The sequence below is a fragment of the Malaya genurostris genome, chromosome 2 (genome assembly GCF_030247185.1).
Source record: "Malaya genurostris strain Urasoe2022 chromosome 2, Malgen_1.1, whole genome shotgun sequence".
NCBI lineage: Eukaryota > Metazoa > Arthropoda > Insecta > Diptera > Culicidae > Malaya > Malaya genurostris.
Window position 1 is genome coordinate 266,339,204 of NC_080571.1, and position 25,983 is coordinate 266,365,186.

General features: G+C 36.9%; 1 protein-coding gene across 3 annotated transcripts in view; it reads right to left on the reverse strand.

Annotated features, from left to right (window-relative positions):
• Positions 1 to 25,983, reverse strand: part of LOC131429870 (proton-coupled zinc antiporter SLC30A2-like) — a 139,268-nt gene that overhangs the window by 24,559 nt on the left and 88,726 nt on the right. For all 3 annotated transcript variants that reach the window (XM_058594303.1, XM_058594300.1, XM_058594302.1), the window contains exon 5: positions 12,020 to 12,199. In XM_058594303.1, coding sequence (XP_058450286.1) covers positions 12,020 to 12,199 — 180 coding nt within the window. The remainder of the gene's footprint in view (positions 1 to 12,019; positions 12,200 to 25,983) is intronic.

The window sequence follows — 25,983 nt, forward strand, 5'->3', positions numbered from 1 at the left end:
GTGCTAACTTTTTTCTCAAATATCATCGAGCAGAATGTTCGCTAGTGAACTTTTCACTACTGATTTTTGCCATATAGAAACAGCTTCAGTGAGAATCGCGTTTGCAAAAAATCACTCTTGACCTTTCCTCAGTGAGTTTTCTGATTTATGATTTTTTTGTCCGAAAATCACATCTGAAAAATTTCGAAGTTTTGATTTTTTCCCAACACTGGTCTTGATAAACAATACAATCTCAACAGAAGTTAAGGCGAACGAAACCACAAACTTCCGGAATTATAAAAACTATTCCATAACTTCCATACTGACGATTGTCAGGAGATCTGCTACATCATCAATTTCTCCATTTTCCCAGTTTGGCTTCAAGGTAAAATTAGTATTTCATTCATAATAGGTGAATCTGGGTACTCGAGCACCCAGGAAGGTTTTTTCTTGAGACCACGTTTTTTTTGCCTTTCTCGTATAGAAAAGCTATGCAATCACTGTGAAAACCGACTTTTGAACCGCGGCCAGAAAGGCCGAGTGTCATATACCATTCGATTCAGTTCTTCGAGCACAATTTATGTGTCTGTGTATGTGTCTGTGTCTGTGTCTGTGTCTGTGTCTGTGTCTGTGTCTGTGTCTGTGTCTGTGTCTGTGTCTGTGTCTGTGTCTGTGTCTGTGTCTGTGTCTGTGTCTGTGTCTGTGTCTGTGTCTGTGTCTGTGTCTGTGTCTGTGTCTGTGTCTGTGTCTGTGTCTGTGTCTGTGTCTGTGTCTGTGTCTGTGTCTGTGTCTGTGTCTGTGTCTGTGTCTGTGTCTGTGTCTGTGTCTGTGTCTGTGTCTGTGTCTGTGTCTGTGTCTGTGTCTGTGTCTGTGTCTGTGTCTGTGTCTGTGTCTGTGTCTGTGTCTGTGTCTGTGTCTGTGTCTGTGTCTGTGTCTGTGTCTGTGTCTGTGTCTGTGTCTGTGTCTGTGTCTGTGTCTGTGTGTGGGTGTGTGTGTGTATGCGTGTGTGTGTGTGTGTGTGTATGTAACAAAAATGTACACTAGGTTTTCTCAGAACCCGCTTAACCGAATTTTTCATCTCTGATACAAACTAAAAGCCAACTTCTCGTTAAGGAGTTAAATGTGTAAAATGAATCAAAACAGTGCGCTCGATTTTCTCAGAGACCGCTCATCTAATTAAGTTGCACGCTTAGGTTCAAATGAAAGGTCTTACAACCTCATATAATTTTAACGAATTCAATCCGGATACGACTTCTAATTCTCGAATTACAGGCTGATTACTATAAAAAACTCATTTTCAGGAGAGTGTTTTCATACATGACATGGAAAATTCGAACCAAATACAATTAAATACCCGTATAATTCTTCCGTTAGGCAGTTATGGTTTATGGTACGTATTCGATCATCAAAATACGATGATTTTGGGTTTACCAGATCATCGTTTATGGTTCCGGATGTAATGGAGTTACTCAGAATTAAATGAAAAGTATTGTTTCCATTAGTTCAAGTAGAATTTTATCCGATTCCGGAAATACATGGTAGTATGTATGAAATTGCAACCTGTAGAATAGAGCGATAATGCAAAAAAAATCATAAAAATTCTACCAAAATTGTTTTAATTTATAGGCTACGCTAGTTGCTGTTCAAACGAACAGATTTTAGCTATGCAGATTCCCAACTCCCGGTTCCGGAAGTAACGGAGATGTTGTCCAAAACTCAAAAACGATACTCTCTTTATTTTCTCAGAGACAGCTGAGTCGATTTTCATAACCTACGACTCAAATAAAAGAGATTGAAAATAGACTGCCTTTGACTTTTATTCGGATCTGATTTCCGGTTCCAAAACAACAGGGAGCGATATGTGTAAAATTTTAATCCGTCGTTTAGAACGAAAATGCAGAAAACAAAGATTTCCTAATAATTTGTTCAAAACTGTTAAAAATTACAAAGGTTATTCTAGTGTATGCCAAAACAAACTTTTTTGTTCTTATTCAAGTTCTAAACAAAAGTGCGGGGAGTGTTCATTTGCGTGATTATGTCACGGTAGCGAGAATGAGAATTGAACCACATAGCGGTCATGCAGTCTCAACATTTGCCGTGGCTCTGATCGATTAGGTTACTTCATATTCAAAGTAGTTCAATTGATAAAAAGATTCCCCCGGATAAGAGTCTATTTGCGGGGTCAAGCGTTTTTTTTTCAAAAATTTCAATTTCTGTTATTTTATTCATCAGTCTTTTCTCAATCAGTTTACATGAGCGGTGTTTCGCACTATGAACCATACCGCTTTAACACCTACCCGATATGCGTTTAACCTGTTATTTCTGATAATCAGATATACAAATCAATTTCATGATATACATGTCAGAAACTGCCTGACTCAAACATCTCCTATCTATGGTGTGGTATGGCATCATACCGTGAGAAGTCCTCTGCACTGAGTGAATGGGTTCGAATGAGAAAGTCACGCCGTAAAGCACACTCATACGGACGTGGGTGGGAAATTCCGTAGTCGTTGACATCGGCACACGAGCAACAGATTATCTCGCGAGTCCGGTGGTACGAGCCTGGTGGTTCCAGTCTGGCTCAACCTGCTGAGAGTATACAGTAACGGTTTTCTGCCTTTATTGCAAATTGCTCTGCCATGGAAGGGAGGCTATGCAATTTTGATGGATGAAATGATACCAGTAATACAACGAGATTGGATCGTTTTCTCGTTTTTAATTACACAATAAACGCAGAATGAATTCCGTCGCTCATTGATCGAAGTGGATGAAATTGAGAAGTTTCAGTTTCCAGAGAACCAAATTATTTTTTTTTTTCAAGTTTGCTCAAAATGTGAGTAAATATAGCGACGAGCCACATTAACTTTTGCTCTCAATTTACACTTTGACAAGAACCGTATGTGCTTGTCTGTAGTGTCCAAGACAAGACGGCAGTGGCTGCCAGACGTGAGACAATGAATAATAAATGGGACAGGACACCTATTCACGACATGTCTACGCACATCCGTTAACGGCTAGAGTGAGATCGATGTACGTCGCGATTGATTATCTTGGATGTTATGAAGCATGTACAGTTGACACTGACAAGTTGATATGGTATTAAATTTAAACGAAGGATGAGAGGGTTAATTACTGTGACATTTACGTTCACGTTCAGTACACCATAATTTATTAAATTTTAATTCCAAACTCCTTTCGACCGCAGTTCAATTTCCTAACTTGAGGCTAGCATTTTCGTGCTACAGAAACTGCATATTAATTACTTAATACACTGAAATAATAACGTATTATTTTTAGATATTATTTTTCTATCAGAGAGCGAGATTGATTTATGCAGCAACCTGTACTGAATTTAACATTATCGCTACAACTCTCCCATTTCATTTTCCGATTTCAATTAATAATTAGCGCGTTGGTTACAGCTTCGTCAGAATGAGCCGGCAGAAACCACCCAGTTACCACAAAGCCACCAAAACTGTCAACCTACAGAAAATGTCGCCGAGCGGTGGTGCCGTGATCTGCACAACCACACTCCTATACCGCCCATTAGTTCAACAAATGAAGGATTATCTTCCTGTAATCAACTTTCTAATGCTATTTAATCGCACCCTCGTCATCGTTCCAAGGGTGTCCCGCCACCCGCTAACCCCCCAGGGGGCGGTCGGTAGAAGCTTACGAGGTAACTCGAAGCCGCACTGAATAAATTGTACCGGAGCTAGTCGAATAAAAATTGCACCATCATCCTCGACCGACCGAAACACCGAGTCGTCGCACACACGGGACGCAGTACAAACGTAAAACTTCGACTACTGCAAAATGGATAAGCTAGTTCCGAAACCACTAGACTATTCCAATTTGGACGGTCCAGTTTATACGGGAAGCCGGAATTTTAATATCACGTTTGCGGCACGGTCAGCCAACCGATTTGCCTTCGCTACCTTTTGTAGCCAACTGGCCGGCCATCATCAGATGGTTGATATACGTTCCAAATTAATACGATGATCCCTACTTTGGGCTTCCGCGTATTCGGCTTACATTCGGAATGTACATTCCGAGTTAGCGGTTGAAATGAAAATCCAATTTTCTGTTTATCGATATCGTGTACCGTGTGCTGCTGCCATGTTTGTGCTGTGTGATTTCTGTGAATTTTCACCCAGAAAGTTAATTTCAAACGAAACTGCAATTTTGTTGAAACACAAGCTGGTTGCAGTGATATGCGCAAACTTCTAACAAAAATTTCGTTTGCTTTCTGATACATATCAACCAACGTTCAACTATGTAAGACTTACTTATAACAAGGTACCTTTAATGAATATCCTCATATGATGTGGATGCGGATTACAGCCGATTGGTACCACGGATTCTGGAGAGTATATTTAGCACATACTATCTAATTTGTTACAGTATGTACTCCAGCAACATTTTCAAAATAAATTAATTTTCCGTACATTTTCGTGGGTTATACTAAAACATCGTTCAAAAAGTCCTCGGTTTGAACGACAGCTGGTGTTACTTATTTAAAATTCCTCTAGCGTTCAATAGAGAATTTCTTCAGATGTATTCACAATTTTACATCAGCACTGAAATATCAAAGACTTATTTTGATACACCTAGTGGTGTTATGATGCCTAGCTCATATAACTTAACCCTAAGTTGCATGATTTTTCAAAAACAGCCGGAAATTTTTTTTTCGATACTTTAAGTATACGGGAAATAACACGGGAAAAATACTAAAAAATCCCCCGACAAAACTACCCATTCAGGCGTAAAAAACCAGTTTGTCCCATATAGGGGACAACCAAAAAAATTTCATGTTCTTTCATAAGTATAGAGCATAGAAATCAGCTGTGTACGAAATTCTCGTTTTGTGTCAGGTAGATACCGCTAACTTCTCTTTTTTTGGGTGAGTTGAGAATGCGTCTCAAATATGGAACATCATGCAATCGGTGAAAAATATACATTACAACGCTTTGTAGTTTGTATTGGAGATGATTTTTCCAAAATTTTTACCCTGTTACTGTCATATTTGTGATGTTAGGGTGGGTCTTCTGATTTACATTTTATTTAAATTTTTCAAAAACCTATTTAGCAAAAAACTTGAAAAAAATCAGAAATATTTTGAGAGTTATGGGAAACCTTTCCAGTTTTTTTCATATTTTCCCAAAATGTATTTCATGTAAAAAAAAACTATTTTAATCCACCTAGTGGTGAAATGATGCCTTTCTCATACTTTCATACTCATAACATCATAAATATAACCGTGAAATTCGCACAAACAACTGTTTATTGAATAGAAATAGGAAAATTTGTTCGGACCTAATCTCACAAACTCTATAAATCCTGATTACCCTGTAGTTCCGGAACCGAAAGCAGTATCCACAACAAATTATGGAATGAACTTTAATTCAAATCAAGATTTGTGAAAATCGGTTCAAGCATCGCAAAGAAATCGAAGTGATTTTAGTTTTAGGAGTTTTTCTTCTCCACTTTCGGTGCTCTCGGAACAGGAAAAGAGGGGACCAGTAGTGCCGAATTAAGTTTTCAAGCCCACAAACAAACAAGCTCGGCAAACTAGAAGAAATTATCAGACAGTTTTATGGGAATCGTACCTGTTTTTAACCATCGTTCGTGGAAAAATACTAATAAAATTGGTAATTTTCCACTTATCACGCTTTAGTTCATCTCTGAGAAAAGCGAGTGCATATTTTTGTTAGATGCATACACAGATACACTCACATGAACACACACACACACACACACACACACACACACACACACATACATACATACATACATACACAGACATTTGCTCTGTTCGTCGAGCTGAGTCGAATGGTATATGACATTTCGTTAAAAGTCGGGTTTCACGGTTAAAAGGTCGATTTTCACAGTGACTACATAGCCTCTCTATATGCGAAAGGCAATAATGTTCAAAATATTCGCACTTGCAATTTTGGTACCACTCTAGATTTTACATCAAAAATAATTCTTTTATTAACACATTACACTGTATTATTATCAGATTTCTAAAAAATGTGGACGGATATAATATCAGACTTAGAAAAAATAGATCAATCGAAAAACCATGCGTCTACATCAAATTATCATCAGATGGAGACACATGGTATTTAGTTCTAAAATCATATATCACATGCCCTAAGAACTAAATACCATGGGTTTCCTTCTACAACTTGAGTTCAGGGCTTGAGTATTACTAATGATAAAAGAATTTCATTCCTAATATTATTTACACACACTCATACGCCTGTCTGGATTTAGCTAGCAATAATATAATGCCGTTTTTCATTGACAAACACTGGTGGCGTGGATTGCTTTGGTTTTGCACTTTCGAGCAGAAGTGCAATTCTGTTACGGTGTTTTATTGCGATTTCTGCTCGAAAGTGCGAAACCAGAGCAATCCACGCCACCAGTGTTTGTCAATGAGCATAAGAAAACAGTTCGTTTGCACACATTAGTGAACATGTGCACCAGGGAACGGTTGTATTTCATATGGAAGGACCAGTGAAGAAAACATGAATAGGAACTAATGAATAGACAAATATTTAGTTTTTAATATACGGTTTAAAGTTTTTATTCACAAATTACATTTATTGTATTCAAATGAAATAAATCATCAAATCCACTGTATGCAATTTAAAACTCATATTTATACTATATTTAGTAAGAGCTCTGAATAACATCAAATATATAGTTTTTTTTGCAGAAAAAAAGCATTCTCGGACACTTAACCCTGTATTTCCAGAACCGGCAGTCGGATCCGGACAGCTCTGGACTCACTAATGGAAACATAATACCTTTCATTTGAATCTAAGTGTGTGAAAATCAGCCCAGCCAATTTCTGAAAAGTTTTAGTGAATTCCGGTTTGGAATAAACGATCACTTTTTTCAGTACTTCCGGAATCGGGAACGAAGATCTGGTATGCCCAAAAACAATGCATTTGAACATCAAGTAATCATACCTACATTATTGGAGAATTATATGGTTATTTGAATGTATTTGACTCGATTTTTCCGTGTCTTCAATATAAACACGCCCTGAATAGTAAATTTTTATACCTATCAGGCTGTGATTCCGGAACCAAAAGTCGTATCCGGATGAAATTCGATAGGGTTATATTAGGTTGTAAGACCTTTCATGTGAACCTAACTTATGAAAGTTGGTCTCTGAGAAAATCGAGTGCACTTTTTTATTTTATTTTGCACATTTTATCCCATAACTCCGGAACTGCATCAGATCTACATATATGATATTCAATGTTAAACTATGGGACTATGACGCCTTTAATTTGAATCTAAGTTGAGGAGAATCGGTTAAGAGGGCTCTGAGAAAATCGAGTTAACTTTTATAATTTTGTGGCTCATTTTACTCCGTTGCTCTTGAACCGGTGGTTCGATCCGGGTGAAATTCAATAGCAGGTTATGGGACCAAGAGTCCTTTCGTTTGAATCGAAGCTAGTGAATATCGGTTCAGCCATCTCTGAGAAAATCGAGTGCACATTTTTTGTTACATACTCACAGATACACACACACAGACATTTTGCGTACTCGACAAACTGAGTCAAATGGTATATGAAAGTTCAAAAGTAGGTTTTCACAGTGATTGCATAGCCTTTATGTATGAGAAAGGCGAACATTGTGTGCAAAGTTGCGTGCCGCGCGGTCGCACAGCTGATCAGCAACAACAACGCATCCACCATATTTACCAGATCTATCTACCAGCGACTGTTCTCTGTTCTCAGATTGAAAAACAATCATATAAGTTACCATGCAAAAACGAAACGAAATTATCAAAACTTATTTCCGGTTCCGGAAGTAATGTTCAATATAGCAATTATAGAAATGAGAAGCAAATCATCGGACTGCCCATACTTTATGCACGTTTTCTATACGGCAAACCACTTATTATGCTTAAACTAATTGGCATCAAGGCTAAACATATCAGGAAAGAACGGCTGTACTTTTTTCTTCGAATCTTTCAAGTATAAAAACTTCAAAATGTACACAAATGATATCCAAGAAGAAGTTGTAGTAATTCAATCGAGAACTCTAGAATATAAACAGTGTTAAATAGTTGAAAGCATATTCTAGAATAAGAAAATCTCTTGTCACTCACACAGTCTCAATAAAACATTTTTTGTTTAAGTTAAACTCTAACACAAATCTGGACTCATTTTTGATACAAATTCATTAAGGTTGATTCAGGAAGATAACAAAAGTATACTTTAGTGCTTACGTCATATATTCGGTAACATTTCTTAAACCAAACGTATTGAAAATAATACATTTGAACTTCCGGTTACGGAGGTAGCATTGGTCGAATTGGTCAAAATCAATAAAACCGGAAGAGTTGGTCATATGATCATCTAACTTGATCAATAATGTAATAATAGCTTTTGAATGAGCCTAAACATGTTTCAATCGATTGAACCATCTTCGAGAAAAGTAAGCGTATAGAAAAAAGTGCAGTTTCTCGGTTACGTCACTTCTACGATCATATCTCTGGAACCAAAAGTGTCAACCATTAGATCTTTGAACTTGATCCACAATTCAATAGGTGCTTTTAAACGAGCCTGAGCTTGATGAAATTGGTTAACCACCTACGAGAGCGTATCAGTGCCGCTTTTACGTATTAATAGGACCGGCAGCAACTAAATGTGTGCCTTCAAATAACTGAATAATGTTTTTTTTTATTTCTCGGTGGGTGCCGTCAAGGTCCCCCTAAGATCGTGGGTCCAAGAGCATTGCCCCTTTGTAAAGGCGGCCCTGGAACATATATAATAAATCTTCGAAAAGTGCACACCCAGACATTTTCTGAACTCGCCGAACTGAAAGGAATGGTATATAACACAAGGTTCTCCAGGGTTTCATTCGAAAGTCGGGTTTTCCTGTGATAGAGAATTTGAACATTTGACGTTATTTGAATTGAATTTTCTTAAAAATGGTACAGCTACAGCTAAAGCAATGTACAGGAATTTGGAAAGCTTTAAGTTTCTTGATGAAAACTAGTCATTAAAACATCAGAATATGATTTTACAAAGCGAAAGTAACGAAACCACTCATAGTGATATTTCTCCTAGAAGAAACCGTCCTTGAAATATTGAAACACGAAATTCAAAGATTTTTGTTGAACTGCGCAGTTTTCGCAATACGAATTAAGGTTCGAGTCCTACCTAAGAACGCAAGACTCGAACCTGCCTCTGAACGGATTATCTAGAATATCTATTCGGTGCCTTTTCACTCATTCGTTTTTACCATTCTCTAAAATCGATATAGTGTCCTATACCATTCGACTCAGCTCGATGGTATCGAATGATGTCTGTGTGTGCTGTTTTCAAAGATTTATCTTGCCGCTCGATCTTCTCGAAGATGACTGATCCGAGTTAAAGAAACTTACATTCGTTTCATAGCTACTATTAGGCCACTAATCAAGTTCAAAGATCAAATGGCTGACTTCTCTGGTTCCGGAGATCAAGTAGTGAATCTGACGTAACCAAACAAATGCACTTTTTTCTAGTCGCTCAAATTTAAATTCATTCATCAAGTTAGAAAATCAAATGGCCATAATTTCTGGGCAGATAAAATAAGGGTAAGTGACGTCACGGACAAAACGTAGATAGCTAAACTGATTTCGACAATCTTAGACTCAATTGAATAAACTTCGTTTAGATCATCTATTGAAGATTCAAGACTGAAATTTCTAGATATAAAACAAAAAAAACATATCAATCTTGGCATTTGATTTTAATTAACATTTATGAATCACAAATATACCAATTTGGAAAAATTTGCAAAAAAAACTGTTGGGCAATGTCTTCCACAACTTTTGAAGATAATTTTCGTTTTATAATCATCAATGTAGTTCAAGATAAAGGAAATGTAAGATTTATCATAAAAATTTGGCAGATAAAAGTGAAAAAAATAAAATCCTATCACCAAACTGATGAAGAGCACATTACAAGAACTTTATTTGGAAAAAATATCGCACCCTCCGTACCGCCCAAACCAGTGTTGGAAATATCACCGCCGGAAGGAATCATGTTTGAATTTCAACATCGATTATCACTATCTGCTAAATCAACGATAAAATCTCATTCAGTTGAATATCACTATAGGGATTTTCCATAGCCTCACACATGATAATGAAATGATAATCATTTTCATGATTATCAGCCATAATATTCAGTGAGGTGAGTGGTGATGCATTAATATCGTCAATAAAAACAAGTAATATTTTCATACAAGCTGCGTTTAACAATAATTATAATGACAATAATAGTAATAGTCAAAATCCAATCACAAAGGGTGTTTCATGCAGCTGATTCAAAAATACCCCACTTATCTTAAATATCATACACATATGTAACAGTAGCGCAGGATTTTGCTGCGTCTATTCAAATGTGCCATACAATCACTGCGTCTGCTGTGTGCTCGAGACAAGCCAAATTCTGCGCTCCTGTTACTTCTGTGAATCAAAATCATGCTAATGAGTTGAATTTTTTTGGATTTAATCGGAATATTGAATCTACCAGCTGCGATTAAAACAAACTCTCTGTAATCAGTATGCTGAATGCAATAGTTTTGGTTGGATATTTCTATTTTGTGATGGAATCTCAAAAAATTTGATATCTGAATATCATTTTGTTCTAGTGAAAATCTTTGCATGGCTTATAATACTGAGAGTCAGGGCTTTTTGGAGGGCGCACAGTCACTGATTTGACTGTTTGAGAAGTTTTTCCGTACTCATCACCTTGTGAGTTCCGCATAGAACCATAACACTTTTCATTTGAATTTAACCTTCCTCATCAATACTGTCCATAGCATCATACCATAGCAGTTACAATGAGCGAATGGTTGTGACAAGATTCACGAGTAAAATTTGATTGAAATTTGAAAGCTGCTTTAAAATTTATTGCGTATGTTGTAAATAAAAGTTACTATTTTATAATAATAAAACCTGAACAAAAGTATAATATTTTTTTACTAAAATATTATGTTTATCACCAATGAAACCAGAAATGACAGAAATTTTCTCTGGGAAACATTGTGTAGGAGGTACAAAAAATTGTGCACTGGCGTGCCTCTTAGGGAGAAGTGACAAAAAAGCCCTGCTGAGAATGGTCATGTACAATCGTGAGTGAGTTTACTGGGCATCACTATAGTGATATTAGACGGTGAGTTTTTTAAGCTAGCTTGTAATAAAAACATGTTTTTATATTATTTTTCTTTACGTTACGTCTTAGGTTCTTCCGTGCAGCACAGTTAAAATTAAACTGCTTAGTGCAAACTTAAACAGTTCAACTTGAACCGCTAAGCAGATGTGAAGTTAATGCTATTTGCAAAACACTTTTTTTAATAGGCATTCACTGACGTGGCGAACGAAAACGTCGTTTCAACCTACGTTTTTGTATAGGGTAATAACGGTTTTTACTTTTTTTACGTTTCGTCTTAAATTCGTCAGTGCTTTCATGTAATTTTTTTGGTCAGTTTGTCTATTCATAAGAACACCTTCATTGTATATTCTATGATTTGAAGTGTTCAATAGATTTACTACAGCTTCTACTTGGATACCATTTATATAAAATTAACATTACTCAAGAGACAACGGTTTTGAGAAATTACATGCAAAAATACATTCGCCTTGTTCAAAAATCAACCTTGAATCGAATCTGTATGAAATAATTGGCTTTGCAAATTGAAGACATACGCTAAGTTTCATCAACATTAGAACAAGTGAACCATGACTTTTCGGTTTTAATATTTGGAATCGCTCGATGACGCTATTCTTCCGACGAAATGTGACCTGTGTATTTTTGAAGATAAACAATAGAAAATAGAATTCAAAATCTTAGAAATTTATACATATTACGAGACTAGTGACATCTCGCAGTCAATTGTTACGTGTTGCTAATTTGGAGTCTGAAAAATCTATATTCGAATAATCTCTAATAGCAGCAATCAACAAAGTCAGGTTAAAGATATTCAATACACAAATTCCTTCGCGTCCATTATTACTTACATGACATTCACGAGAATCCCCAATCCGGAAGTGATCAGCATTACTTTCCCGTCCAGCTCGAAGTCGCGTTCAATCGTTCTCATGATGGCCAGATAGAAGAGAATCGCTGTCACGACCCAAATCATTAGGACCGACGTCAGAGCTCCAATCACCTCGGCCCGGTACCAGCCGAACGATAACCTACGGGGGATGGAAACGAGAACAAAAGCAATGGATTAAAGAGTGTTCGTTACCAAACTATTTGCACGGATGCGGAACCCTTCTTTCCTGAAGGAAAATTTCAGTAGAGAGGCTCAAATCAAATCGTTCTATTGTTACCATTTCGTCAATGCTGAATAATGCTCAAACTCAATCAGCCAGGCAAAGTTTTGTGTAGCTTCTCGAACATTAAAACGTTTCACTGAAAAATGAGTCATCCTACAGGAAAATATGAGGGTTCAGTGAATGGAAAATAAGTTTTTAAATCGTTTGCAAGCAATACACCGAAATGGATGGAAAAAAGCAGTTCAGGTGGGAAGAGCAGAGTAGTCGGCGGTTCGGGAGAAGGCAAAAAGAAAAAAAAGTTGAGCCCCTCAGGACGCAATCCTATTTCTTTTATACGCTAAATTGGCTTTCAACGCAAAGTTCAAGGAATAAGAATTCACATACATGCCATTCTTAGCCTCTCGAAGAACTCTACAACTTTGGCGAAAAATGGATAGGTCTGGAGGCACAAAAGCTGAAGGTATGGAAGTACATAGTTTTTTTCTGCGATTTTCAACCGACCGAACTAAAGCTGGCCCCAAAGCTATTGACTGAGAGCAGTTGGAAGTCGATAAGGAAGAAAAATTGTTATGTAATATATTTATCATAAAAAAATATGTTCGCGAGGGAGATAGATGTTCAATCTTGTGACGAAATTAAACGAAATCTCTTGTCTAGTACAATTACACCTAGATCGTCGTTGATTCGAATGCCACTCCATCCAATCTCAGTGTCACAACGTATCTCAAACTATAAATAAGCGAACTACTCAGTCTTTATCAGCAATCGGAAAGGGATCCAAATGAAAACAAAAAACTGCACTGCATCCTTGGATAAAAGATTGTTTTCGACTAGAGCATCTGAATCTTTTACGAAGTTTCCCTACGCCGTAGGTGATGTGGCATTCTTGCGGTTCGTGAAGCAATCCCGATAACGGAAAACTAGTTAGACAAGTAAATTGAGACTGAAACCAAGTAATGATCGGGACTGGATTAACCGAGAAAGGAAGACGTGGCTCCACCCAGACACAATCGAAGTAAGAAAAGTTTTTCGCATGCCCTGGCAAAACGAAAAAGTCAGGCGCTATCAAAAATAACAAAACAAAGAAACCCTGGAGGGATTTTCTCTGGCGCAAGGGTGGCACCGTGCAAATGATACCTAACTAGACTGCGGCAGTAACAACAGCCCTGATGAGTTCTCGGGCGCTTTCACAACAATGTTTACCTGGAAAGTGTAAGTTTGTGGCTGAGTTTTGTTTTTTGGGATACTTCCCAGAGAGATAAATCAAACACGAATTACGCACTGGGTTCCAGAGAATCCTGAGAAAATTGAAGGGATGTTTTCAGATTAGAATGTTTGAGCCCGGATAATTCCCCGGAGGCATATTTGAGCCTTTGAACGTTTCTTGTTCTCTTTTTGCGATAGACAAATTTCGCGCAAAATCGTGCTCCGAGTTGGCAGCACCTTCTCAGATTTTAATGAAACTTGCTGTACATGAAGACTTTGTCACGAAAAACCACTACGATAATTTTTTTTCCCAAAAGTGATCTAGACTGTCTTTTGAAAAGGTCCAAACTTTTTTTACCATTTTTTTCACAAATGGCTGTAGTGAAAAAATGACAAAAAGTTTTGTATGAGTGATTTTTACAAAATTTGTCAAGCTTTCGAATAAAATTATTTTGAAAAATCCTAATTGACTTTACAAATTTAAAATAATTTCCCCATTTTGTTGATTTGGATGAAGTTTTGTCCCTGCCTACAGCCAAAAATTTAAGCTGAGCATTTTTAAAGGAAAAAAGTTATTTTAAAAAATCTTTTCCTTGTCCAAACGGATTTTTTCAGTGTATTTTTATTGAAAACTGAACCTACGTAAATCACCATTATCTCAGAATTCAATGGAACTCAGTTTGTGAGAAGATATTGTCTAATATAGCAAGTATATTTTTATTAATCAAGAATTCCATTGAACAAACCCAAGTAACCATATGCATTATAATTCAGCATTATTTCGGCTTCAAAAAATTCTGAAAATAAATTAATTAAATGCTACTGAATTGTAAACATAATTATAATGGTGTTATAAAGCTGAAAAGGGCGATTATTAGACTCTTCTAGGATCTGACAGATGAAGCAGGAATTATACATTATTAATGCAGATATAACGTAAATATAACGTAATTTTTTTTTTTCATAAATACGTTTATTTCATAGGCAATATACATAAGTTTTTCTTCGCCGTGGCATCCACAATACATAGTAGTTTAAACCTAATACATTTCGAATATCATATTAGTATGTTGGTACTCATTAGTTAATCTAAACACTGTTTTTATCAAGCGAGTTGCTATTTTAATTACATTAAATAAAATACATTTATTTTGTACATGATCTTATAACTATTTCAGGATTGTTTGTATCAGTTCACCACTTATATTCAATATCCTATAGTTGGCTATTGGTTGAACTCATGGAAGAGAAAACAGTTTAACATAAAATAAAATTTAAATTGGAACTCCAATGGATTTAATGAAATGATAAAGAAGTTTCATGTATGGAAGGTCACGACAAGCAAGAATGTCGCGAACTGGGACATTGGATAGTCTACCTTGGGTACGCAAGGAATTTATTAGTTGAGATCTGACATCACGAAACTCCACGCATGTCCAAACAACATGGTCAATATCGCGGTAACCTTCGCCGCAAGCACAATGATTAGTCTCGGAAAGTCCAATTCGAAGGAGATGTGCATCTAACGTGTAGTGATTGGACATGAGTCTGGACATCACACGAATGAAATCTCTACTCACATCCAGTCCCCTGAACCATGCCTTTGTCGATATTTTAGGAATAATTGAGTGCATCCACCGACCCAGATCATCTTTATCCCAAGAAGCTTGCCAGCTGGCAAGTGTTCTTTGGCGAGACGCGCTATAGAATTCGTTGAAAGCAATCGGTCTCTCATAAATTTCACCCTCAATAGCACCACGTTTGGCTAAAATATCGGCTCTTTCATTGCCTGGAATGGAGCAATGAGCCGGAACCCAAACTATTGTGATTAGATAATTATTATTCAATATGTCGTTCAGACACTGTTTTATTTTACCCAAGAAAAACGGTTCATTTTTGCCAGCAGCGTTTGAGCGAATGGCTTCAATTGCACTCAGACTATCTGTGAAGAGGAAATAATGGTTTGGAGATAATGTGACGATTACATTCAAGCTATAATGAACTGCTGCTAACTCTGCTATATAAACAGATGCAGGTTCTTGAAGCTTGAATGAGGCCGAAACATTATTGTTGAACATACCAAACCCTGTCGCTTCTTCCATTCGCGATCCGTCCGTGTAAAACATTTTCTCAGAGTTAATATGCCTGAACTTACTTGAAAATATTTTTGGGATTTCCATAGAGCGTAGGTGGTCCGGGATTCCACGCACTTCGCGCTGCATGGATGTGTCGAAAAATAAAGTTGAGTCAGGTACATTTAGGAGGCTGACACGGATAGGAATATATCTTGAAGGGTTGATTTCCTGTGACATATGGTTAAAATATACTGTCATGAATTTTGTTTGAGATCGAAGCTCGACTAGTCGTTCGAAATTATTAATTACCATGGGATTCAGCACATCACATCTTATTAGCAGGCGTGATGAAAGCTCCCAAAATCGATCTTTTAATGGAAGAACTCCCGCCAGAACTTCAAGACTCATTGTATGTGTCGAATGCATGCAGCCTAAAGCAATTCGCAAACAACGGTACTGAATTCGCTCAAGTTTGATAATATGAGAATTTGCAGCGGAACGAAAACAAACGCATCCATATTCCATCACTGAAAGTATCGTTGTCTGATACAATTTTATTAGATCTTGCGGATGAGCACCCCACCAAGACCCTGTTATTGTTCGAAGAAAATTTACTCTTTGTTGGCATTTCGTTATCAGATACCTAATGTGTCCTCCCCACGTGCATTTGGAATCAAACCACACCCCGAGGTATTTGAAAGTCAAAACCTGTTCGATTATTCTTCCCATCATATGAAGCTGAAGTTGCGCGGGATCATGCTTTTTTGAAAAGACGACCAGCTCTGTTTTCTCCGCAGAGAATTCGATACCAAGATGAACAGCCCAAACGGACATTTTATCTAAGGTATCTTGCAATGGTTTTTGCAGATCAATAGCTTTGGATCCAGTAACTGAAACCACGCCATCATCTGCCAATTGTCTTAGTGTACATGGGGTTACTAGACAGCTGTCAATGTCATTCACGTAAAAATTATAGAGGAGCGGACTGAGGCATGAGCCTTGCGGGAGACCCATGTAGCTAATTCTGATTGTTGCCAAATCGCCATGTGAAAAATGCATGCGTTTCTCTGACAAAAGGTTGTGCAAATAATTATTTATAACCGCTGGGAGTCCATGTTGGTGGAGCTTGTCTGAAAGAACATCAATGGAAACTGAATCAAATGCTCCTTTAATGTCTAAAAATACAGATGCCATTTGTTGCTTTTGAGCGAAGGCAATTTGGATGTCAGACGAAAGTAATGCAAGGCAATCATTCGTCCCTTTATTTCTACGGAAGCCAAACTGAGTATCTGACAACAAACCGTTCGTCTCGACCCAAGTGTCGAGACGTCGTAGAATAATTTTTTCGAACAATTTTCTGATGCAGGACAACATCGCAATGGGTCTATATGAGTTGTGATTGGAAGCTGGTTTCCCCGGCTTTTGAATGGCGATAACTTTCACTTGTCTCCAGTCAGGTGGAACAATATTTTGCTCAAGAAACTTGTTGAACAATTCCAACAAACGTCTTTTTGCGAGGTCGGGCAGATTCTTCACCAAGTTGAATTTAATTCTGTCCAATCCAGGAGCGTTATTGTTACAAGACATGAGTGCTATGGAAAATTCCATCATTGAAAAGGGGCTATCAATGGAATCATCATTTGAAGAAGACTCCCTAACAATGCTATGCGTAGGAACGGAATCTGGACAAACTTTCCTCGCAAAATCAAATATCCATCGATTCGAGTACTCCTCACTCTCATTTCCTACGTTACGATTCCTCATTCGTCTGGCCGTATTCCAAAGAGTGCTCATTGAGGTTTCTCTTGACAAACCTTCCACAAAATGTCTCCAATAGCTGCATTTCTTAACCCGAAGTATGTTCTTGTACTTGGTTTCTAAAACCAAGAATTTTTCAAAATTCTGAGGAGTTCCTCCTCCTCGTTTTAAAAACGTCTTGAAAGCATTTTGTTTCGCGTGTTTAGCATCTGAGCACTCTTTGTCCCACCAAGGATTTGGAGGTCTTCTGTTAGACGATGGACCAAGAAATCGTTTGGTTTGGGCTTGTTCTGCGGCCTCCAGAATCGAACAAACGAGGAAGTCATATTCTTCAAGTGGGGGAAGCTCTTCCATTGAAGTTAAGACACTTGAAATATTACTTTGGTATTTAATCCAGTCAATATTTTTTGTCAAATCATATGGAATATTAACTGAATTAGCAATGCCTTTGTTACTGCTAATTGAGATGATGATTGGTAAATGATCGCTACCATGTAAATCAGGAAATACTTTCCAGGTGCAATCTAGTCGAATTGAAGTCGAACAAAGAGATAAATCTAATGCACTTGGACGTGCAGGAGGTCTTGGGATCCGTGTCATGCTACCCATATTTAGTACCGTCATGCTAAAATTGTCGCAAATATTATATATTAGAGATGATCTGCTATCATTGTAAACGGAACCCCACATCATTCCGTGCGAATTGAAATCTCCTAAAATCAAACGTGGAGCAGGAAGGGCTTCGACAATTTCATTAAGCTGTCGTTGTCCAACTTGAGCTCTTGGAGGAATATATACCGAAGCAATGCAAATGTCCTTTCCTTTAATGTTTATTTGACAAGCAACAACTTCTATACTAGAAGTCGAAGGAATGTTTAATCTATAAAAGGAATAACATTTCTTAATTCCTAAAAGCACTCCACCATACGGGGAGTCTCTGTCGAGACGTATAATGTTAAAGTCATTAAAATTTAAGGCTATGTTTGATGTAAGCCATGTTTCGCACAAAGCAAATACATCACATTTTTGACTATGCAACAAAACTTTAAATGAATCAAGTTTTGGCATGATGCTTCGACAATTCCACTGCAGGACAGTGATTGAATCATTTGCGGCGGATGATAAATTATCCATCAAATGATACAAAACCTGAAAGAGCTGGCCATTGAGCTGATAACTGTTTCAAAAAAGTTCTAGCTATTGGAAGGAATGCTGTTATGATGGTCTTTAGAGGTTCAGAAATATTGAATGCAGCGAAAATCCATTCTACAATTTCCGAAAATTTCAGTAATCCTGTTGGTGAATGTGAAATGGAGCCCACTGGATTATTGTCTTTTCTTGAGCTAGTTCCTGGATTGGTTTGTGAATTTGACAAACCAGGAGGCACAGTTTTTGGTTTTAAATTTGGCTTTTTAGCTTTAACACGGGGATCTTTTTTTGAAGGTATAATTTTAGGTGTCTTTTTTGGTATTTTGTGGTTTGTTAATCTCCTCTTAACAGACCCTTGAGGAGTGACAAACGAGGTATCTTCACTATTTCCGTCAGAGTCAGATTCCTCTGGCTCCGCAAGATTTGAAAAACCGTTTTCGGTTTCCAAAGGGGAGACATGTATGACCGTTTTGAGCATTTCTGCATATGTGCGCTTAGACCGTGCTTTTAAAGAAAGCTTCATTTTGTCTTTACGCAGCTTAAATGCAGCGCACACTGAAAGATCATCATGAGGGCTTTCCCCACAATAAACACATTTTTCAACATCTTTATCGCAAAGATTATCCTTATGAGGCCCTTGACATTTGATACATTTGGACTTATTACTACAGTAAGTAGCTGTATGTCCGAATTTTTTACAGTTCGTGCAATTCATAACATGCGGTACGAAAAGCCGAACAGGAAGACGAATTTTATCGATATAGACATGGCTAGGCAATGCAGATCCGGCAAATGTTACGCGAAACGAATCTGAGGGACGATAAGACTTTTTTCCATCGACAATAGATGCTGAGTACAATTGTTTGCACTCGAGTATCTTAACTCCCTCAAGCATGGAGTTTTTAAAACGGCCAACTCCATTTTTAAGTAAATCATCTGCTGTCAGACTTGCTTCAGTCACAACACCGTCAATTTCTACCTCCTTCGATGGAATGTAAACTCGATATTCAATAGCAAATAATTTACAGGTTACAATATCGTTTGCCTGTTTCAAGTCGTTAACTACAACTCGAATTTTATCTCTATTAACCTTACAGATTTCTTTAACTTCAGAGAAATGTGATGTCAAATCCTTTGTAATTTGCATCAAGTTTAAAATCTTTTCTTTTTTTCGAAGATAGACTATCCATGGCCCAGTGGTACCCTGTGGATAATGTTTAGCCCTCGGAGTATTTAAACTTTTACTAGTATCCGGAATCGGATTCGGATGATCTTCCATGAGATCATCCATTACATTAAATTTTTTTTGTAAATTAATAATACCAAAATAAAAACTTATGTTTAGTAAAATTTCAGATATAAGAAATAAAAAATAAATTAAATTAAATCTACCTTGTAGCTGATGTCTCTGTTCCTTTATCGTGAAGAACGACGTGAAGCTCTTCCAACGATTTCCAATTGGCAGTCTTTTGCTGTTTCCAATTGGCAGTCTTCTGTCGTTTACTGCTATCTCAGTTGCTCTGCCGTCGTTGTGAACACCACTGCACTTGCTGTACCTGACCCCAGGTACAGTGCTTTTGCTCTTGGTGGCGATCAAATGCGATGCTTGCAGTGTAGCACCTCGCGATATATGCCGTCTCTTTTGATCCTACGCAGCGTACAAATTCTGGTACCTGGTAGATCAGCACTGAGTTGCTTTAGCACCTCTGTGCCTTTGCACCCCTTCGTCTTCGCACCTTTATGCGATGGCACCTCTGTGACTCGTCACTTCTATGCTCTCGCACCTCTGTGTCTCTACACCTCTGTGCGTATGAACGGGATGGCCTTCGTTGCTAGCTTTCCAGTCGGGAAACGCCCCGAATATTGCGTTTGCTATGGGCAGTTTAACTACCTGAAGCTTAGAATTGTCTCGGTAGCAGCCGTTAACTCACGAGCCAGTACAATCGAAACACAACCTCTTCGCTTGAATGGTTTTTACTGAATGAAATATAACGTAATTTCAACTGTAGATTTAATATGCCATGATGCAATAAGAGTGTCTAAATAATGCTTTGTAAACCAATTCAAATGTTAAAAAATCTATTTAATGTTCAACATAAACACATGAATATTAGGAGCTATATATTTTCATTGTACGTTGCAATAACTCCAGTCTGAATAATTTTTTTCCATTAACTGGGCTCGAACCAATAACGACCGTGACTTTCTGGCTTCTTAACTGGCACCTTTCACATGGAACTGTAAATGAACTTGATAATTTGCACTGTTTGTTCAGAAATAAGAATCGAGCTATTTTGGCTTCAGATCATTACATTGTTCTTACATATTGTTCTGAAAAAAAAAAAAAATCAATAAAATAATCTTGGAAAACTGTAGCATATTAACAGTGTGATTGAATTCAGAGATGCCAGGTCCTCCGACCATTTTGTATATCATAAATTTCCAATGCGTTGTACAGATTTTCAAAATAACAGATTTTTCCAAGAGAATACAAACAGACATAGATTCCTTAAATCCTCTAAGATTGCTTGTGAAAACGTACAAAAAATGTTTTTCCATTCCATTTCATATTAATGATAAACACAAATTTTTGAAAAATGTCCTGGCATCCCTGATTAAACTGAACTAATGAAAACAAATGCTAAGTTGTCGATCATCAACTTAACGCCCGCAGTTGATTTAGAATTTAAAATTCATCGAGTATTGCGATATTTTTGAACTTTTCTTCTAAAATTTCCACTTTTCAACAGCATTTGCCATTTCTTCCGATTATCCATTCTGCTATTTTTTTCAACTATTTACTGACTTACCGCCAGATTCTAAAAATAGATTGGAAATTTGCATATAGTATGGCTTTTAATGAAACGCTATATTCAACAACAATGCAAGCGATTCTACTTTTTATTGACACCAAAGCATTGGATTAATGTAGCAATTCAATTACAATGCACTGTTATGATTAAAGTTTCGTAGCTTCAAAATATAGCATAGATAGTCGATATATAGCAAGGTGAAAAGTTGTTGTAAGATAATGAATCATTACATTTTTATTGCAAATTTAAAGCACATTGCTTTAAAATATGCAGGATTAGTGTAATTAAACTTTAACAATGTCGAAATAGAGTTGTAAATGTGCAGTGATATAATGCACATGGTTACTTGGGAAGTTTATGTCATTAAACAAATATTGCTTTATTACTTCTTTATTTTCTTGTTTAGATCTGAGGAAAGATCGGGGAAAGAATCAACCGCCGCAGCATTATGTATTGAATTTTACTCAAATATGTATTTATTTTAATGTATAACATTTGTCTTCATCTTTTGAATTAGAATTCCTATTCTCCTCTCTTTTGCCACCAGGAATAGGCACAAAACAGAGAATTTCTGAGTGGCAGATATTATTTTAGCGTTACCATACAGTTCTTCGAGTTCTTCGGACATTTTGTTGTACTTTTCAGTGGATACGTAAAAAAAAATTTAAATTCGTAATATTTTTATCACTGTCTACCCTATCTGTGAGTCAGACTAGAATTAATAAGTCGTTAAAACCAGTTACGTTTTTATTAGTTACTAGCTGAATTACCCGGCGTTGCTCGGAAATGTTTCGTGAAGGGAAGGCCGAAAAAAATTCTCGAAGTTGTTCTACTTAGTGAAATACTCTTGTAGTGAAACATAATTTAGACGGCAACTCGATTGAACAATACTCCGTTCATGTTCCGATTGCGAATGATCAGTGTCCCATCTCAGATCTCACAATAATCATAATTTTCATGGTATTCTCGACAAATTGAGTCAGTTTTATATTTGAACCCTTTTGTTAGAAACATTTGAAACACCTTTCTCTCTATTAATACCTTCTTAGTAACCTCCGAGTTTCATATGTATATGAGCTTGTAACGTAAGTCCGTACTTCCTCGTCACATTCCATCTACAATATCTTTTGCTTCCATGGCTATAAACACTTGCTACTCTCTCCTCTTTAAAATTTTATGACATCATGAATTGTTCAAAATTTTCCATCTGATAATGATTATTTTATAACGAAAGGTTGTTTAACATCATAAATACATTCGTACTATAGAATAACATTTTTATATAATTTATTTTATCAAGGCTTTAACCATTTTGGCTGTTCATCGAGGAGTATAACTTAAGGAATAACGATTCAGTTAATGCAAATGTTGCTCTAAACTTATTTCCATTACCTTGAGTCGACAGTTTTTTTTTCAATTTACATAATAAAATGCACATTGGTTGTATGATTTCGTCAATTCAGATCAATGTTGAAAATACATATTCCCCCTCCCTTTTGTGAATATTTTTGTGAATATTATTGTTAACCTCACTTAGTTGTTAGAAATATACTGTACCAATTTTTCGTAAAACCCGATCAATTTTCCCTTTCACTTTCCATGTTCGGGGCACTTACTCCACTCTCTCACCCTCTAAATAACCTTATAATCTATTTTTATTTAACTTACTTTTTGTCAGTGAACTTACTACAGATCTCCCTGAGTAGTGTAGAAAGTATCTTTGCTTTTCAAAAAATGTCGATTCCCACCTTTGGTACATGTGCCAAACTTGTTGGCGATTCGTTTGGTTGTTTTGTAGTTATACTGAGACTTGAATACACTGACGTTCATAGGCAGACAAATATTATTTTCCCTTAGTTCTTTGAATTCCCCGGCAAAATGGAACCAGATCTTTTGTGATTATTTAAAGAAAAATTCGACCTTGAAACTCTTGCCACTCTCTTGTTTTATAAAAAATGGGATATTAAAATTTATTTTCAAAAACCCCTCCTTCTAGTCTAAATGTCGATTCTCTTCAAACTTCGTCATTGACCTTTTCCCCCGATGTTAAGGACACTTCCTACACACTTTCCCCCCTGAAAATGTTCTAATGATCATTTCTGAAGAGCTTCTTTGTGCCAAATTTGATATCAATCCGTTCAGTAGTTCCGGAGTTGCGCCGTTACAAACTTTACATCTCCTTTTTAGAGGGATGTACTACAACCACCCAACACGAATACCCTAAGTTGCACAAAAAGTATCTATGGTCTTCTAAAAGTATCGATTCTCGTCAAATTAAATAATTTTTTCATGACTCCTGTTAAGGATAGTTGCTACGCTCTCTCCCCCATAAAAATACCCTTACAACTATCTCTGAAGAACAAAAAGCAGCTATGCCAAGTGTGATAGCAATCCGTTCAGTAGTGTCGGAGCTATGCTGTTACATCCCTCTTTTTAAATGCACTTGCTACATCCACTCCCTATATCTATCATATCTAAGGTATGGAAAATATTTGCATGATCTTCAAAAATAGTCGATTCTTGTCAAATTTTATGATTTTTTTTCATGGCCCCTCCTGTTAATGATACTTGCTACGCTTCCTCCCCTATAAAAACAGATATACAAAATTTTATAGCAATTCGTGCAATAGTTCCGGAGTTATGCTGTTACAAACATTACACTCCTTTTTTAGAGGCACTTACTACACCCTCTCCCCACATAATATCCTTATAGTCTTATCTAAGTTATGCAAAAAGTGTCTTCAAAAAGTACTGATTCTCGTCAAATTAGATAATATTTTTAATGACCACCTTTGTTAAGGACACTTCCCACGCTCCCTCTCCCTATGGAAATATTCTTATAACCATCTCTGAAGAGCAAGAAGTACATGTACCAGGTTTGATAGCAATCCGTTAAGTAGTTTTGATGTTATGCCATTACAAACATTACACCCCCCCCTGTTTTTAAATGCATCTGCTGCATCCATCCCCTATTAAATTATATCTACGGTATGCAAAATGTTTCTAAGATCTTCAACAAATATTGGTTTTCATCAAGTTACATGAATTTTTTCATGACCCCTCCTTGGTTATGACACTTGCTACGCTCTCTCCCCCATAAAAATACGCTTATGACCATCACTGAAGAGCAAGAAGTACATGTGCCAAGTTTGATAGCAATCTGTTCAGTCATTCCGAAGTTATGTCATTACAAACATTACACCCCCCTTTTTAAAGGCACTTGCTACATCCACCCCCCATATAATCATATCTAATATATACAGAATGTTTCTATGGTCTTAAAAAAGTATCGATTATCGTCAAATTAGACAAATTTTTTCATGACCTTCCCCTGCTAAGAACACTTACTACGCTCCCTCCCTCATTAAAATATCCTTATGACCATCTCAGAAGAGCAAGAAGTATCTGTGCCAAGTTTGGTGGCAATCCGTTCAGTAGTTTCGGAATTATGCCGTTTTAAACATTACACCCCCCTATTTAAAGGCACTTGCTACATCCACCCCCATATAGTCATATCTAAGGTATGAAAAATGGTTCTACGGTCTTCAAAACGTATCGATTCTTGTCAAGTTATATGAATTTTTTCATGACCCCCCCTTGTTTATGACACTTGCTACGCTCCCTCCCATATAAATATACTCCCTAAACCATCTCTGAAATACAAGAAGTACCTGTGCTAAGTTTGGTGGCAATCCGTTCAGTAGTTCCGAAGTTATCGCGTTACAAACATACAAACTTACATCCATTTTTATATATATAGATTTTCCGTAACAATCTGCTTCTGGTAAGGAAAGGCAGTCTATCAAACAGGCTTCATAGGCACAGTAAAGAAGGTAACGAGTAATTATAAATATACTCTCCTACTCAGTTGCGGAATATAGGTATAGAGCGTGAAAACTAGTGATTGTTGTCTAACGAACAGACAAGATGATTGAATATATGGTACCGGTAGTGAGGCAGCTATGATTTAAGCCGTGGTTCGATAAACATTTTTATTTTTTTATCGGGTACAGCTCGGGTTTGGGTTTCGAAGAACAATTTTTCTCGGGTTCGGTTAAAAGTTTTTATTTTCGATTGGGTACGGGTCGGGTTCGTGTTCGAAAATATGCTTACTCGACCATCTCTGTTGGGTTTGTTGGGTCGATGATTTATAGCTTGCCACCAATTTTAACGTATAATTATTATTGTTTCATTGGAACCGATTGGTAAACGTCGAAAGATAAGATGCACACCAAAAAAAATTGAATATTACTGGTGACTTAATTCCTCATACGATGTAATTCATAAAGACCTAATTTGTCAAATGACGGAAAATTTCATTTGTAATGACTTAATGTTAGAAGAGCCTGAATTTTACTGGTTTCGACTGTAACTTGCATTCTGCTAGCAGGTGCGACTGTATGAATTTAAATGCACCTTTTAACAACCAAACAGATGTATGCTTCTGTGGCTCAGTCGATAAACAGACGTGCATGCGATCCAATGATTCTCAGTTCAAGTCGCGGCGGTTGCTATCAGTATTCTTTTTTATTTCAACAAATTTCATGTCATGGAGTTTTAGACACAGAATTAAACGTTCTTCCACGTGAATTTCGTGACCAGCGACGCTCCATTTATGCATCTTATAAGATGTAAAATCACAGGGATTTTTTTAAGTGTGTGGGATTAAGAAATGGAAAATCGATTTAGTTTCTAAAAA